The sequence below is a fragment of the Zea mays genome, chromosome 3 (genome assembly GCF_902167145.1).
Source record: "Zea mays cultivar B73 chromosome 3, Zm-B73-REFERENCE-NAM-5.0, whole genome shotgun sequence".
Taxonomy (NCBI): domain Eukaryota; kingdom Viridiplantae; phylum Streptophyta; class Magnoliopsida; order Poales; family Poaceae; genus Zea; species Zea mays.
This window is the reverse complement of record NC_050098.1, coordinates 196,110,474-196,128,243: the sequence shown is the minus strand read 5'-3', so window position 1 is coordinate 196,128,243 and position 17,770 is coordinate 196,110,474. Positions and strand designations below refer to the sequence as shown.

At 51.1% G+C, this 17,770-nt stretch overlaps 2 protein-coding genes across 3 annotated transcripts; one reads left to right on the top strand and one right to left on the bottom strand.

Moving 5' to 3' along the window:
* The first annotated feature begins 8,144 nt into the window (after positions 1-8,144).
* Positions 8,145-14,502, top strand: LOC100282807 (uncharacterized). 2 transcript variants are annotated; one of them, NM_001367093.1, is made up of 12 exons: positions 8,198-8,452; positions 9,318-9,431; positions 9,759-9,821; positions 11,246-11,279; positions 11,699-11,821; positions 12,404-12,466; positions 12,553-12,646; positions 12,741-12,786; positions 12,860-12,927; positions 13,310-13,358; positions 13,840-13,905; positions 14,070-14,438. In NM_001367093.1, exons 1-12 carry the CDS (start codon positions 8,396-8,398, stop codon positions 14,154-14,156), a joined length of 864 nt encoding a protein of 287 aa, NP_001354022.1. In that variant the 5' UTR covers positions 8,198-8,395; the 3' UTR covers positions 14,157-14,438. The 2 variants fall into 2 exon arrangements, with proteins under 2 accessions (XP_020405322.1, NP_001354022.1); XM_020549733.2 differs by lacking the exon at positions 13,310-13,358 and having other exon boundaries at positions 8,145-8,452; positions 14,070-14,502.
* Positions 14,503-14,609: 107 nt separating this feature from the next.
* On the bottom strand, positions 14,610-17,311 carry LOC100191918 (uncharacterized). The gene is made up of 4 exons (NM_001137342.1): positions 17,142-17,311; positions 16,765-16,834; positions 15,361-16,677; positions 14,610-15,282 (listed from the first exon to the last, which is right to left on the bottom strand). Exons 1-4 carry the CDS (start codon positions 17,198-17,200, stop codon positions 14,785-14,787), a joined length of 1,944 nt encoding a protein of 647 aa, NP_001130814.1. The 5' UTR covers positions 17,201-17,311; the 3' UTR covers positions 14,610-14,784.
* Positions 17,312-17,770: the final 459 nt, after the last annotated feature.

Below are 17,770 nucleotides of genomic sequence, written 5' to 3'. Positions count from 1 at the left end.
GACGGCCTTAACCGTCTCCACTGGCTCGAAGTTGCCGGCATGACGTTTCACGTCTGGCACCTCCTTAGAGAGGCTTTCCAAGTCAGCGATGAGGGCCTCAGACTCGGCGAGGGCCTCGGCGTACTCCACGCACTCCACGTCGCATTCGAACGCGTGTTTGTACGTGGGGCCAACGGTGATGACCCCGTTGGGGCCCGGCATCTTGAGCTTCAGGTAGGTGTAGTTGGGGACGACCATGAACTTCGCGTAGCATGGTCTTCCCAGTACCGCGTGGTAGGTTCCTCGGAACCCGACCACCTCGAACGTCAGGGTCTCCCTTCGGAAGTTGGAGGGTGTTCCGAAGCAGATGGGAAGGTCGAGTTGTCCGAGGGGCTGGACGCGCTTCCCGGGAATGATCCCGTGGAAGGGCGCAGCGCCTGCTCGGACGGAGGACAGATCGACACGCAGGAGCCCGAGGGTCTCGGCGTAGATGATGTTGAGGCTACTGCCTCCGTCCATAAGGACCTTGGTGAGCCTGACATCGCCGATGACGGGGTCGACGACGAGCGGGTATTTCCCCGGGCTCGGCACGTGGTCGGGGTGGTCGGCTTGGTCGAAGGTGAGGGGCTTATCGGACCAGTCTAGGTAGACTGGCGCCGCCACCTTCACCGAGCAGACCTCCCGGCGCTCTTGCTTGCGGTGCCGAGCCGAGGCATCCGCCGCTTGCCCACCGTAGATCATGAAGCAGTCACGGACCTCGGGGAACTCTTCTGCTTGGTGATCTTCCTTCTTGTCGTTGTCGCGGGCCCTGCCACCCTCCGCGGGTGGCCCGGCCCTATGGAAGTGGCGCCGAAGCATGACGCACTCCTCAAGGGTGTGCTTGACGGGCCCCTGATGATAGGGGCATGACTCCTTGAGCATTTTGTCGAAGAGGTTGGCACCTCCGGGGGGTTTCCGAGGGTTCTTGTACTCGGCGGCGGCGACAAGGTCCGCGTCGGCGGCGTCGCGTTTCGCTTGCGACTTCTTCTTGCCTTTCTTCTTGGCGCCGTGCTGAGTCGACACCTCGGGAGCATCTTCCGATGGGCGACCCTGGGGCTGCTTGTCCTTTCGGAAGATAGCCTCGACCGCCTCCTGGCCGGAGGCGAACTTGGTGGCGATGTCCATCAGCTCGCTCGCCCTGGTGGGGGTCTTGCGACCCAACTTGCTCACCAGGTCGCGGCAGGTGGTGCCGGTGAGGAACGCGCCGATGACATCCGAGTCGGTGATGTTGGGCAGCTCGGTGCGCTGCTTCGAGAATCGCCGGATGTAGTCCTGGAGAGACTCTCCCGGCTGCTGCCGGCAGCTTCAGAGATCCCAGGAATTCCCGGGGCGCACGTACGTGCCCTGGAAATTGTCGGCGAAAGCTTGGACTAGATCGTCCCAGTTGGAGATCTGCCCCGGAGGCAGGTGCTCCAACCAGGCGCGAGCGGTGTCAGAGAGGAACAGGGGGAGGTTGCGGATGATGAGGTTGTCATCGTCCGTTCCACCTAGTTGGCAGGCCAGACGGTAGTCCGCGAGCCACAATTTCAGTCTCGTCTCCCCCGAGTACTTTGTGATAGTAGTCGGGGGTCGGAACCGGGTCGGGAACGGTGCTCGTCGGATGGCCCGGCTGAAGGCCTGCGGACCGGGTGGCTCGGGCGAGGGACTCCGATCCTCCCCGCTGTCGTAGCGTCCCCCACGCCTGGGGTGGTAGCCTCGGCGCACCCTCTCGTCGAGGTGGGCCCGACGGTCGCGGTGATGGTGCTCGTTGCCGAGGCGGCACGGGGCCGCAGGCGCGGTGTTGCGCGTGCGCCCGGTGTAGACCGAGGCTTCCCGCATGAATCGGGAAGTCGCGGCATGAGGTTCCGAGGGGTACCCCTGCCTTCGAGAGGCAGAGCTCTCGGCCCGTCGGACCGCAGCGCCTTCCAGGAGATTCTTGAGCTCCCCCTGGATTCGCCGGCCCTCGGTGGTTGATGGCTCCGGCATCGCGCGAGGAAGCATTGCTGCTGCAGCCAGGTTCTGGCCGACCCCACTAGATGCGGGTGGCGGCCTGACCCTGACGTCGTCAGTGACGCGGTGCTCGAAACCCTGGGGCAGATGACGTATTTCTCCGGCCGGGGGTTGGACCGCCCATGCCTGCCCGACGTCCCGGCGGATCGGCTCAAGCGCTCCTGTTCCCTCGTCGAGCCTGGCCTGCACCCCACGGATTTGCTCGAGCTGTGGGTCATGGCCCCCCGCCTGAACGGGGACCACAACTAGCTCCCGTGGGATGTCAACGCGGGGCACCAGCCTAGGGAGATCACCGTCCTCCGGCATGCCAAGATGATTGCCTTCGGAGGGACCCCCTAGATCGACGTGGAAACATTCGTGGCTTGGGCCGCAGTCCTCGTCGCCGAGGCTGCGGCTACCGTCGGGACAGTCGGAGAGGCAGTAGTTACACGCGGTCATGAAGTCCCGCATGGCACTGGGGTTTCCAAGTCCAGAGAAATCCCAACAGATGTTGGGCTCGTCGTCTTCCTCGGACCCAGAGGGCCCGTAGGTCGAGACGTCCGTCAGCCGGTCCCAAGGCGATCGCATGCGAAACCCCAGAGGGTTCAGACTCGCCTCTACGAGAGCGCCCGCCAAGCGAGGTCGCTAGGCGGGTTGAGGCTGAATCCAAATGACGTGGGATGGGAATCGGTCGGTACCTCTTGGTCGACGAGCGGTGATAAAGTCACGTCGGGGACTGACTGCACCGTCGTCTCAGGTACGAGGGTGATGTCCAGCAAGCTTTTCGCGAGCGCGCTGGCGTCGTCCGCTTGCTCGGGATTGGCGTGTTGCGGGGAGATGGCGCCCGTCTTCGTCTCAAGTGTGGAATCGATACCCAGTGCGCCCCCCGTTGGGGTGCTGGCGCTGTCGACTCGCTCGACAGCCGACGAGGCGCTGCCTCCTGCTTGGCCTTGGTTGCCCTGCCTTCCCCTCCGTCGGCGGGGAAGAGGGCGGGATAAGCTCGAAGGTTGTTCTTCCACCACGCGGGGAAGACGTCGTCGATTCCGCCGCCGGCGGGCAGGCTGTCGGCCGCCATTGTCGTTGTCGCGCGGCGGTGGAAGGAGTATCATGTCGTAGCTGCCGTCGAGGGACATGAACTCAAGACTCCCAAAACGGAGCACCGTCCCGGGTTGGAGAGGTTGCTGGAGACTGCCCATCTGGAGCTTGACGGGAAGCTGTTCGTCAACACGCAGCAGGCCCCTACCTGGCGCGCCAACTGTCGGCGTTTCGAGACCGGGGGGTCGCTGGGCCGACGAGTGAATGTCGCCGCGTGCCCCAGTCCAAATGGGTCGAGCGCGAGGGCGAGCGCGAAGGGGGGAGAGCGAGGCGGCCGGAGACCGGCGTGAGAGATGTGGGAATCCCGCGGCCTTCGTGTTCGTCCCGCGCCCAGGTCGGGTGCGCTTGCAGTAGGGGGTTACAAGCGTCCACGCGGGAGAGGGAGCGAGCGGCTCCAAGCGAGCGCCTGTCCCGTCCTCGTCCCCGCGCGGCCAACCCTCTCTAAGAGGGCCTTGGTCCTTCTTTTTATAGGCGTAAGGAGAGGATCCAGGTGTACAATGGGGGGTGTAGCAGAGTGCTACGTGTCTAGCGGAGGAGAGCTAGCGCCCTAAGTACATGCCGTTGTGGCAGCCGGAGAGATTTTGGCACCCAGCTGGTGTGATGTCGTGGCCGTCGGAGGAGCGATGGAGCCTGGCGGAGGGACAGCTGTCGGAGCGGTTGAATCCTTGCTGACGTCCTCTTGCTTCCGTAAGGGGGCTGAGAGCCGTCGTCGTCACAGAGTACGCGGGGCGCCATCATTGCCTATCTGGCGGAGCTAGCCAGATGGGACGCCGGTCTTGTTCCCTGCGGCCCGAGTCAGCTCGGGGCAGGGTGATGATGGTGCCTCCTGTTGACGTGGCTGATCCGTGCCCTAGGTTGGGTGAGGCGGAGTTCGTCGTCTTCTAGGGTAGAGCCCAAGTCCGAGCCCTGGGTCGGGCGGAGCGGAGTTCGCCGTCTTCGGGGGCTGAGCCCAAGTCCGAGCCCTGGGTCGGGCGGAGCGGAGTTCGCCGTCTTCCGGGGCTGAGCCCGAGTTCGAGCCCTAGGTCGGGCAGAGCGGAGTTCGCCGTCTTCCGGGGCTGAGCCCGAGTCCGAACCCTGGGTTGGGCGGAGCGGAGCTTCCTATGACGCCTTCGGCAGGGCCTGACTGCCTGTCAGTTTCACTCTGTCAAGTGGCACCGCAGTCGGAGTGGCGCAGGTGGCGCTGTCCTTCTGTCAGGTCGGTCAGTGGAGCGGCGAAGTTACGGCGGTCACTTCAGCTCTGCCGGCTGGGGGGCGCGCGTCAGGATAAAGGTGTCAGGCCACCTTTGCATTAAATGCTCCTGCGATTTGGTCGGTTGGTGCGGAGATTTGGTCAGGGTTGCTTCTTAGCGAAGGCAGGGCCTCAGGCGAGCCGGAAATATGTTCGCTGTTGGAGGGGGGCCTCGGGCGAGACGGAAAATCCTCCGGGATCGGCTGCCCTTGTCCGAGGCTAGGCTCGGGCGAGGCGTGATCGAGTCGCTCGAATGGACTGATCCCTGACTTAATCACACCCATCAGGCCTTTGCAGCTTTATGCTGATGGGGGTTACCAGCTGAGAATCAGGAGCCTTGAGGGTACCCCTAATTATGGTCCCCGACAATATTAGAGCAGCTTTGTCTGGTGGAGGAGAAGAAATCCCGAGGTCCACTTCTGGCTTCTAGCCGAACCTCCTGCTTCATCCTGCAATTAAGCCAACACGAAGGCAGTATCCAAATCTTTTGGTTGTTGAATCATAACAACATATTTAATGTCATGTTTCAATCCATTAATAAACTCCATAGTATAATACAATGTATCGATGTCGGTTTGATATGCATGCAACTGGTCGAGTAGTTGGGAAAACTGGTTGACATACTTTGAGACTATTGTTTAATGTGGAATAGGTGCCTTATAAGGGCTTTGTGTTCATGTTTACCAAACCTATCTATAAGCATATGACCAAATGCTGACCAGGAAAGGGAAGGCGATTTGGTTTGACAAATTGCAGCCACCTAGTTGTGGGACCTGAAACTGCATTGTAGCTTACTAGGATCAACACCATACATGTAGAAATAATCCTCACACCCAAACTGCCACAGTTTAAGATTTTTTCCATCGAAGGTGGGGAAATTGAGTTTGGGTAATTGTCCTAGGAGTGGACTGAAGGAAGAACCTGAAAGATGCCCCCAAAATGCATAGGCTGGTGATGCCTAGCCAGGTTGTCGGCATGAGCAACGGTGGGTGAATGGATGACAGGCTCGAGGAAACAAAATTGGGATGTGTCGGGCATACCGTTGGCTGGGAGATGGTTATGGGTGTAGATGACACCCATACCACTCCCCCGTATTGTCGAGGAATGGTGGTGCCCAAAAGGGTCGTCGGTGTGCGTCATCAGAGCAGGTGGGTGCCCCACCACCGACTCGTGGGGGTTGAGCACCACGGGGGGATGGCTAAAGTGCTTCATGGTGTCGTGTTCCAGAAGTCATGAGATCTTGGAGAGCTCCGAATGCATGGCGTCGATGGAAGACTTGACAGAGTCGACCGTGTGTTCAATCCTTCGACACCAAGCCTCGAACACTCCCTAGTCGTTCTCCAGGAGCCACATGTGTAGTAGTGTCGTCCACGACGGCATCCAACCGTTCCCAAGTCGATGACTCAAGTTTGGTGACGCACGTGTCCAATTGGTGCTCCAAGGTGCGGCGCAGGTCGGAGCGGAAGGTGTCGATGTCAGTGTCGTCCAGTTTCGCCTGCAGGGACGTGACATCGGCCAAGTTGGCGTCCACCTTCGACTTGAGCGCACTCCAACGCTTGTCCTCGTCATCGAAGCGATCATAGATCCGTTGAAGAAGCTTCTGGTGGAGTCGAGAGCCCTGGACTGCACCTTTACAGTGTGTTTGGTTAGAGCATCTCCAACAACGTGACCTATAAAAATGCCCTATAATTTGAAAATAAGTATATTTTATAGAATTTAGGACACCAACAAAACACCTCGCTCCAACAGTAAAGCCCCAAATCTAGATTATAGGGCAGCCCACTACAGTGTAGTATATTTGAGTCACTTGAGAGGGTGCCCTATAATTTTTTGACAAAAAATTATGAAATAGAGCACTGTTGGAGTAGTTTTTTCTGTGTAGAGCCTCGTATTTCAATTTGAGGCACTAGTTTGAGGCATTGTTGGAGATGCTCTTAGAGTCATCGAATGGTTCGGAGTCATCCGAACCTACATCCGAGCCTAAAATAGTGTTTGATTAACATCACAAATTCATCTGATCCGTCACCCCCTCATTCCGATCTAAAACTAAAACCTAGAAGCTACCAATTCCTCGCAAAACAGACGAGCCAACTCACTCCTCTCATCCGAACCTACAAGGAGTGAGTCCATGCTGGATCACTGGTTCCGAACAGGGTTATTCCACTAACCAAACATATTGTTAGTGATTTCGCCTGGAAGAGCCGCCGCCAACTCGGATCCATCGCCCCCGCCATCCGAGCGCGTCGAGTGTAATAGCTGCTGCCCACCAGGCCTGGTGATCAGTGTCTTTAATATCAATTGTTAGCAATCCACTGCAGATAACGCAAAATCGTGGAAGAACTAGAAGTGGAAGGAGGGAGGATCGATAACGGGAAGAAGACGTGTGTCACCAGTATAAGTATAAGCTTATAGCATTTCTTGGACTGGGCCTACTCCCTGCAACCACTCTAGATCTGCGTAGCGCGCATTGGGCTTCCTCCTACACTGGCCCAGCCTCCTTTGTGTTCCCGCGTCGGTCATCAGCTCTTCCGGAGTAATAGGGACCTGACAACTTTGAACGGATGAGGAATGACCAATACTCAGTTTGACTTGGATTTGATATACCAAACTGGCTGCTACATGGCCTAGCATGCGAATATGTCCCGGTCTTGCATACAAGAAACAACCTAGCACGTTCTCCTTTATTTATTACTCATCTGTTTCTTTATTTATTACCCACTCTGTTCCAAAATAATGGTCGTTTTATCACTTAATTTTTATGTATATATTAAAATAGATAATAATAAATTTAGACACATATATTAGCTATTGTATGAATCTACTATTTATTAAAAGACGAATTTTATTTTGGGCAGAAGGAGTATATTTATATGACAATTTCTGGATAGTTGCAAACCGTTCTACCGTGTATCAAGAAATGATAAATTTTCCCACGGTTTCAGTCCAATGGCAATTGGCATGTTTAGGGGGTGTTTGGTTAGAGGGACTAAAGATTAGTCTCTAGTTTTTAGTCCCATTTAGTCCCTTTTTTGCCAAACACTAGGACTAAAATATGGACTAAAATGATTTAGTCTTTAGTCCTTCACATAGGTGCTAAAAGAGACTAAAAGCCCACATATGAGTGTATTCCAATAGCATTTGAGTCTATTTAGTCCCTAGAACCAAACAAGTAGGGACTAAAGTTTAGTCCTAGAACTAAAGTTTAGTCCTAAGACTAATTGAAACCAAACATGGCCTTAGTTTTGTGGATGACATGCCAGACAGGACAACATAACATTCCGTCTGGGATTTTCCATTTATTTAGGGAAAGTTTGGTAACCTTATTTTCGAGAGAGATTTCTATATTTCTTAAAAAAATTAATTTATTTTTCTTTGAGAAAATAGTAATCCCTTAGGAAATATTCCTTAGCCTGGAAATTCTGTTTGCTTGTTGCTTAGCGAGAAACAGAGCCCAGCGTACGTAAACCTGGAAACTTCTTTCGTTAATGAACAATTAAGGGCCTGTTTGGTTTGTGGCTAAATGTGCCACATTTTACCTAAGTTTAGTCGTTCGAGTTGAATAACTAACCTTAGATAAAAAAATTAGACAAAGTGTGGCAACTGAGGTAGTGAACCAAACATGCGTTAAAGCTTCCAGTACGGCAGTACCCGTTGATAATCGCTGACTGTCCCGCATAATGGAAAGAGACACCATTGCGTTCGAGCCGGTCGTAGTCGTACCGCTACCGCCATTTTGTTCCACCTTGCCGGGCCACCTGGCTGCCAACCCGTCCCCACCTGTCGGACACAGACCGGCACGCGTAAAATCGCACCAGTCATAGTCAACTGAACTGGCAGCGCGGGGACGCAAATGCAACGCAACAAGCACACCTGCACCGCATGAGCAGCACCCGAAATTCCAAACCCACTTCGTCAAGCAACAACACCGGCTAAAAATTAAAGGAGGCAGCGCGTAGCAGTTGGTCGCCACCGTCACGTACACACGCTCACGTTGGAGGCTGGACTCCGCCCCCGTGCTGCTCTTCGCCTTGCCTTTCTCCGCCGGAGACCCCGCCGCCTCAGCTGCCACAGGAGGAGGAGGCAACCATGGCGGGGAGGTACGACCGCAATCCGTTCGAGGAGGATGACGTCAACCCCTTTGCGGTGAGTAATCGTTGTACTTGTTGTAGCTGGGTAGCAATTGCTCCTCGCTCTAGGCCACGATTCATCTAGTAGCCTCGTGGAAGCTTGTTCCCGCGCTTGCTTGGATGCAGAGATGGGTTTTGGGTCCGGGTTTGAGGTCGGTGTCGCTGTTTCTGTGCTTGATGTTTCGTTGGTACCCGTGGAAGATGCTGGATGCTCGGATCTGTCGGATTGGTAGTTCATGATCGGGTTCCGTTACGGGATGCCGTTTTGTGCTTGTGCTTACGTGGCCGGTAGCCCTCGCTGATTTCGAGTTGTTGCAAGGATAGGGCTTGGCCGTGCCTGTATCTGTTATGGGGTTTTCAAGGGAAAAATATGCTTACGTTTGGACCCGGGGGGGGGGGGGGGGGGGGGGGGATTTGTGGGGTTATTGTAGTTGTATAGTGGTGCATCTAGTTTGGAGGGGATTAAATCCCTTCCTAATTTAATCCCCTTCAATCCACCCCTAACCGAATAAGCCATAATGGGGAATTTACTCATGTGGCTCTTGGCACCAATATTCATATGATACAACATGCTCAAAACATGTTTTTAGGTGATAATTGTTAATTGCACAAGGGAATTGAGGGTGTTTGCTGAAGTTCTTTCTCATTGGGAAACTGGCATATGGCTGCATGTGCTCTTGGATCATGAGTCTCTGTATGCCACTATGCCTGCTTGATGTGCTTCATCTAACACTTGCGGTACTGCCACTTCATAGCTTTAGGGTAATAGTTTTATGATATCTTCTAGATAATGCAAACCTGGCTTCCAGCTAGTTCTAATCTTCCACCTGTTTCCGTTAGCTATTATTTGATCGATCTTCCAATTGCATCCTATTCTGCAGGGAGGAAGTGTACCTCCTGCTTCTAATTCTCGGATGTCAGCACTTCCTCATGAACCAGCTGGCTTCTACAATGATCGTGGTGCAACAGTGGACATACCTCTTGATTCAACGAAGGTAAGCAGACTTCCACTGTTTCTGTTATTATTGTAGGATTCTGTATTTACAATATCTGTTCTGCCTAAGAAAAAAATTATTACCACGCTCTTTCATTCCAACACTCTTAAGTATGTAACTATTATGTAATCCCTTTTGGATTAATCTGTGTTCCCTTTTGGATTAATTTTTCTGAAGGTCACATACAATGTTATTGATCAAGGGTGGAGGTCATGCTATTTATTTTAGACGTTGGATTGAAAATAAATTCCAGAGATTTTTTCATTGGTGTGTTTATGGTTGTTTGATCATGTGGTGAGTGGTGACTATGCTTGTATGTGAATGTAGGACCTAAGTAAAAAGGAGAAAGAACTGCAGGCAAAGGAAGCTGAGCTAAACAAACGGGAAAGGGTATGTGCCTTTGTGATCAAAACTTGAAACCACAATATGAACTCACATGTTATCCAATGTGCCCTGTTTTTTTGTCAAACCGTGTGTTTACGAATTCTTGAAGTGGCCCTACTGTATACAGTAGTTCTTTACTCCTGTGGACAAAAATCCTGGCATAACCTGGATGATATCTTGCAAGGCTCCTGGATATTGTGATTTTATTGAGCTAAAAATATGTAGCAGTAGAGCCAGTAAAGTATTATTATGTTCACTTTACTTTTTCCAGAGTTACTGAAAATGTAACCAACTAATCATGAGGCAATATGGTAACTGCTCAGCTTAAGTTGACATGACACACTTTAAGAGATCACTCCTAGCCATTAAGTAAATCACCAATAAGTTCACCTCCTTCTGTTGACGGGGAACCTCCTTCTTTTAGCTAGGTGCTGCAGAGCTCCTTACAAGAGCTGAGCTGCTGGGTCCTAGCAGGAGCTCATCGACACCTAGGCAGCTTAGGAATAGCAGAGAAACTTAATGGGGTTGGGTTGTTTCCTTTATCTGATATGTAAGCTTCTTTTTTCTTTATGTGTGGATGGGAGAAGTCCTTGTCTAGCAGGGCCTCCTCTCTTGTAAGACTTTGTTTCTTTCTTCCTCTCTAATCTATAAAGATGTGCAGCTCTCCTGCGCGTTTGAGAAGAAAAAAAGTTCACCTTTGGGCTGCAACTTCTAAAGAATGAGTAACATGGAGGACATGGCATTTCCATGCAGCCACTTATTTTTTTTAGATAATGGAAAAAGTTCCGGCTTTCCCCTCGTAAGAGGTTAGGGCCAACAATAAACAAAGTACCATCCACGAAAAGACGCATGCAACAGGACAGCCAACAAAGCACCTATTACATGGTAATGGTTGTAAACCGTGAACCAACTAGTAAAAAGAAAACAAAGCCATCATATCGACAGTCTATTTGAAAAGCTCCACCCATAGCTCGCAAAAATCTGCATGGCGATTGACTCCAAACACCTGCAATTTTCTATTATTAGATCTTTATCTTCATCCTTCCTTTGCAGATTGCTCCAAAACCTTAGCCAATGGGTGCCTCTAAAAAGAACCTGCAAATAAGTGAGATGAGGTTTTTTGTTGAATGTTAAATCATTTCTACTTATCCAGATAGCCCAGCATAAGACTTATATTTGAAGCACTTATAGACCAACGGTTCTACTCATTTGTTCTTTTTGTTGTTTTATTCACATGAGAGACTTTGTGACATATTGGTCCAATATACTGAACCTAAGAGTGACCTGTGTTGACCAGCTCACAATAAAAAATTGCTTCTGCAATGTTTCATATGTTTGGAATAATCCAGTTCTGTTTATAATCGTTCACCTAAATTTTCACTTCTTTAAATGCTGATCTTATTTTCTTCCCTTTTTTCCTTGACCCTCAGGAGCTGAAAAGAAAGGAGGAAGCTGCAGCCAGAGGTAGATTATTAGTTATATCTGGAGTTGACTTGTCTAACAGACCATATTTGAAGCCAGAAATCATATGATGGTATAAAACTGTTAGTTTGTGAATGAGGGATTTATAGGATTTTTTTGAGTGATCTAGTCATTTATGTGATGCAGAAGTTGTGCTCTAAGGCTTTAGAGGTTAGGACTTTAGTTTACTCTTTTTTTTTCTGTTAGTACTTCTACTTATTGGTGGTTTATAAAGGCTCCTTCGTTTGAAATGTTACTTTGTGTGCTCCATTCTTGCAAAAACAACTTCACTTGTCTCACTTCTCGCCAAGAATGACTAGTTACTAATTAAGCTAATTTGTTGCTTATTGCCCATGCTGCAGTCCTTTTACCTGTTAGGTCTGTCTTTTAATAATAATACCCTTTTTCCTTTCGTTTGGCAGCTGGTATTGTCATTGAAGATAAGAATTGGCCACCCTTTATGCCCATTATTCATCATGACATTTCGAACGAGATACCAATTCACCTGCAAAGGATGCAGTACCTGGCGTTTTCTTCACTATTGGGTAAGTGTCGATCACTTGTTGCCCTCTTATCGTGGGAAATAACTTGAAGAAAGAAGTAAATTAATTGGTGACCTCATTTTTTACATCCATATGTCGAAATAATGGATATCCTCCAAATAAATGGCATCACAGCATTATCTTGTCATATTTGAAATTTATCTTGTCATATTTGAAATTGTTAGTCGCATGGGAAATGACATTTTAATACTGAGAAATTTCATCTGGATTTTGACTTGTTTTTTCTCTTTGTTCTGACTGGCTGCATATACCTATTGAGGTAGAGAATTTCAAACAAATCCAAGCCTCGGCCTTATTTCCAAAATGCAGTTCTTGATAGTGAATCCTGTTGGTCAACATGTAAACAATATTGCTCTTCTTTTGGCATGGCTTAAATTTCTGATCATCATCAGTCGATGTCCAATGAAATTCTCACAAGTTGTAGTTTGGAATCAGGATAGTGGTAGCCCCAGATGATAAGCAAACTAGCAGCCATTAGAGATGTGAGACGAGATCTGGAAACCATTGTGCATTGGTTTAGCATTGCTCTACGAAGTTCCTTATTGTGCAAAGTTTGTTATGCAGGATTGACAGCTTGCCTCTTTTGGAACATCATTGCAACTACAGCAGCATGGATTAAATCAGAAGGTATGGGCATATGGCAGTGTACTTTTCTACATCTTTTGAATGAATTGCTACCAACCTGGAACTAATCCAGTGGCTCGCTTGAATAGGTGTCATGATCTGGTTGCTAGCAATCATCTACTTCATCTCTGGTGTCCCTGGGGCCTATGTGCTTTGGTATCGCCCGCTTTACAATGCGATGAGGTTGTGTGTATGTTTCTGCTGTGTCTATTCATGCACATTGCCACATTGTACCCTCCTCCATTTCACATTATGTTTATTTAAATGTGTATTACAGGACTGAAAGTGCTTTGAAGTTTGGGTGGTTTTTCTTGTTTTACCTTGTAAGATTATCATCACTTCATATATTAGAAAAAATATATTTCACTCCCTGCTAATGATCTTTACCCCTTCCAGCTCCATATCTTATTCTGTGTCTGGTCAGCTGTGGCTCCTCCATTTCCATTCAAAGGAAAATCCTTGGCGTAAGTGTTACATGATTTGGAGTTTATTGTTTTATGAGTCGTACACAAATCTGATAGTTGAGGATAAGAGAGCACTGGTTCGATCCTGAAAGAATTTTGAGTCTACTGTTACCATTTTGTGCTGGGACAAAAAATACTGCTGCATGGCCTTTTCGAATGTTTCACAAGCCTTGGTGTATTTAATGGTGCTATATCAAACTGTTTCGTATGTTCAATAACAGGTTTTGTGTTACTTTTAACGGTCACCTGGTAGTGCTGTTAAACTTTAGGTTTGCTAAGTATGCTGTAGCAACTACATTTTTTACTATTATCTCTGTATATGGCTACAAATCACTCATATTATTTAATGTCTAACTACATTTCCAAAAAAATTTCTGTACAGTGGGATTTTGCCGGCTATTGATATCATAGGCAGGAGTGCTATTGTGGGGGTAAGTCTAAACTGCTTAACGTACTAGGGGTTTGATTCGACTTAATTTGGATCATCATATGAAGCTATACATACCAGTAAATTATGATTAATATATGAGGGATTCCTCTTAGAAAGAGGGAACGTGGAACTTATTCACTTTCCTCGATCCAGAAATGTTCGTTCCGTTCCGGGAACACGGGAACAATCTTGTCCTCATAGTGTTGAAATCTTGTTTTAAGTACCGTACCATGTTCCCGTTCCTCAACCCCATCGATTTGGGAAACTGGTTACTAAGGGATCCCTAGCTAAACATGATCCAACTTTTATCTGTGATGGACCTCTTGCATGTTGCACCAGTCTAGGCCTGGCAGTACCTGATGCTATGTTTTTTTTCGGTTGGTTGATCGAATATATTGGGTTATTCTTGAATAAGTGAATTCACATATTTCCTGGTAACTGCTCACTCATTTACACTATCTTTCCACATTTTTGTTTGCCAGATATTTTACTTCATTGGATTTGGAATGTTCTGCCTTGAATCACTGCTCAGCATCGTTGTCATTCAGGTGGGTATCATGTTTTTACCTTTTGCTGTCCCTAGAATTCTGATGTGTAGGGATATTCATTAGCAACATGGTGTTTCTGTCTCATGCATCATAATCTCTCTTTAAGTTTCAATTATTCTAGAAGAGAGCTGTTTTGAGATATTATTGTTCTGAACTTGTTTCAGCAAGTATACATGTACTTCCGTGGAAGTGGAAAAGCTGCAGAGATGAAGCGAGAGGCGGCCCGTGGTGCTATGAGGAATGCCTTTTGATAGAGCGACCTAGGCGACTGGAAGAGACACGGTGTGACAATGGGTAACTACGTTATGTACATATGCTGTTCGTCTCTGAGATTACTTATACTAGCTTATAGCCTTCTTGCCTTCATGCAATGTATACCACCTACCACCGGAGCTTGATCTCTTACCTAGGTTCAGATGTGCTTATAGGTAACTAGTTTTTTTTATACATTTCCTACATGATTTGTACTCTTAACTCGCGAGACAATTGTTGTTGTTCTTTGGATCTCGAGTGATTCTTTGCACGGCCTGAAACCACTTGGTCTTGAACTTTGTCAGATTCTTGCTGAAGTGGATATTCAGGTCATCTTTTTTTTTCTGTCTTTGCTTACTATCTCTTTCTATCAAGGTTTGGTTCAGATATGGTGTTAGGCAACAGAAATTCTAGTAACAGCAGAAACATGAGAAGATATTGATGGCTGTGCTGAAGCTGAAGTTACGTTTATTATCATCCCGTGCAAACCATCCGCACGTAATTATTGCATAACACTAGGAGCTAGGGCTAGATTAGGAACTGTTACTGTAGCAAATAGATGATAAGACTCCTTAGGGAATGCAATCGAGGCTCCTGCCTAATAAACAAATGAAGTGGGAAAATAATCTATTTGCCGCTCATGGCAGTCTGCGCTTGTTGCACCTTGGCCCCAAAACCGCACTTCCTTGTGAGGAGGCTCCAGGACCGCCGGGGCTTCCCGAGCCGCCGGATCTCCTGCTTCATGCTCTTGCACTCCTTCTCCAGGTCCGACACCCGCGCTTTCACGTCGGTGATGGTCTCCTTCCCATCGGGTGCGTCGCCCTCTACGTCACTGTCGGCGTCTGCTTGCGGGCAGCCTGCGATGGCCGCGGTGCCCTTGGGGACGATGGCGCCGCCGGCGTGTGGGCGCGCGCCGTCGCCCCCTGCCGCGTTGTCTGACACGAAGAACCACCCGGCTATGGACGTTCGCAGGCGGAGCTGCTCGAAGAAGAGCACCTGCACCACCACCCGAAGCGGCAGCCGCTCGTTCTGCGCCGCGTGCGTGCACGCCTCCAGCGACAGCTTCTGGCAGTTCAGCAGCCGGCACAGCTGCTCCCTCTCCGATTCTGACAGCCACGGGTGCGACTGCAATACATACAGGTGCATGGCATGGCGACAAGATCACGAAGGGAAACGTGAATGCCCACGGTTCGCGATGTGTACCTTGAGGTATATATCGATGGCGCGGTAGATGCCGTCGTCGACGGGGCGCGCGTAGTCGGGCACCACGGCCGCGAGCGCCTGGAACTTGGGCAGCTTCAGGTTGGTGTCCGGCGCCACCTCCGCGAGGAAACCGTCCATGAGCTTGGCCACCATGGTGATCGGCGACAGCGACGACGACGGCGTCGCGCCTTGGGGTATCCCGAGGCTGCCGCCACCCTCCTCTGCCAGCGCCGGCGACGTGTACCCGGTCCCGATCCCGTCCGTGGACGACATGAAGTAGTCCAGGATCCGCTGCACGCAGTCGATGTCATAGAGCGTCTCGACGTGGTAGCCGAGGTTGGGCACGAGCAGGTCGTCCAGCGACGCGTCCTCCAGCTGCGCGCCGATCCGCCGCTCCAGATTCTCCCGGCACAGTGGGCTGGCGTGGAGGAGCATCGCCGTGCGCAGCATTCCCAGCAGGAACTTGGTGGAGGCCACGCCCTTCTTGGTCGGCAGCAGCGCCACGATCTCCTCCAGGAAGTACCTCTGGTCGCCCTCCGACGGAGCGGACACGCTGGCGGCGCGCGGGGTGATGTTGCGGCTGCTCATGCCACCGCCGGCGCCGCCGCTGCCGTCGGCGCCGTAGCTGGCCAGCGCGTTGCTGAAGCTGGTGTTGCGCTTCAGCCCCGGGAGGAACCGCCCGGCGTAGAACATGATGGCGCCGGCGATGCTCTCGTCGCGCATGCCCTTGGCCTCCATCGCCTGGATGAGGCGCTTGAACATGGGCAGGCTGAGGAAGGACACGTCCTCGTACCACCAGTCCATCCCGGCCGCCGCCGCCGCCGCGGCGGCGGAGGACGTCGTGTCGCCCGACCGGATGCCGTTCCAGAGCGCGTCCTTGTCGACGCTGGCGTTCCTGACCACTGGCGCGGCAGCGTCGGAGCCGCAGGCCTTGGAGGCCAGCGCCGTGATGCAGCGCGAGACGAGGTGCAGGTCCTCGGCAGTGGGGAGCACGCCCTCGCAGGTCTCGAGCGCCTTGATGGAGTCCTTCCAGTTGGCGAGCACGTCGACGAGGAAGCACTCGGCCTGCGTGATGAGGTTGCCCTCGGCGTAGTCGTCCGTCATGCGCAGGTACTCGGCGGCGCAGCGGAGGCACACCACGTTGAGCGCGTTGAGCTCGATCTTGACGTCGTAGCAGAACTTGGCCGCCAGCTCGAAGGCCTTGGCGCCTCCGGGGATGTCGTCCAGCTGCAGCGTGCACATGCCGCCGCCATCCGCCGGAGCCTGGTACTCGCTGATCATCCGCTGCAGCACGCCGCTCCGGCTCAGCAGCGGGAACTGCGCGCGTACCCAAGAGAGGCGCGGCGGTTCACTTCAGATTCGGAGCAAGCCGAGATCAGCACTCGAGAACAATGCGGCACTAACCTTGTGGAGGTAAAAGGACATCTCTCCGACTTCGACAACTACATCACTCTCGAGCTCGGTCGTGCATCTCCTGGGAAGATAATGAGATCAAGGTGAAAGTGTGAAATTTTGGAACACCAAGGACTCCTTTGGATTGGAGAGAAAAAAAACTATTTTTCAAAGGAGTACTGTGACATCTGCAGTAAAATTCGCTTTTGGACCGAATGGCAAGAAGGACAGACATGCTATTACAATAATTTAGGGTTTACTGTGCCAAAGAGACCGGCATATTTCTCGTAGAAATCCGGCTTAATATATTACATAGTATCCCAGTAATTTGAAAGAAGGCAGAACGTATCGTGAATCATCAACACACAAGCGAAAGAAATCGAGATAACCATGTGAGGTCTTGGAGGACGAAAATCTCCGGCTTGGAACCCAGCTTCATGGTGGCCATTATTGGCCTCCTGCTGCGCCAGTTCGTTATTCCAGTCGACGACTCCGGAACGACGATCTACCAGCCGGCCGGGGCCAAGCAGGATGATGGAGTGGTATCCACTGATCTATGCTTGCGTTTTTTTTGGGAAATGGAAGGCCAGGAAAGATGGTGGCCAAGTATTTATGGGTGGGACGTGGGAGTGGGAGAGATCAGAGATGGAAGGAATTCGATGTGCTCATGCAGACAATGGCGAGAGAGCACGCGGCCAGTCAAAGCTAGGCCCGGGTCCAAGGGAGCTGGGAGCGGGCACTGCTATCGTTCGGTGAAATTTTAGGCTGTGTCCATCCAGTGCCACCAGAAATATTTATTCATGGGAGCAGCTAACTGACAGCTGGGGCCTCCTCCCACTTGTTGATGCGTCCGGACCGGCCTGCCAGTGCTGGACCCTGTGTTTTATTCGGCTCCTGCCCCACTAGTCAGACGCTCATCGGTCCTCGGTAGCAGCAGGCGTCCCCGTGGTCATTTTGACAGGCGATCGACGGAGACCGGGAGAGGTGATGGATGGCCATGCATGCATCTCGCAGGAAC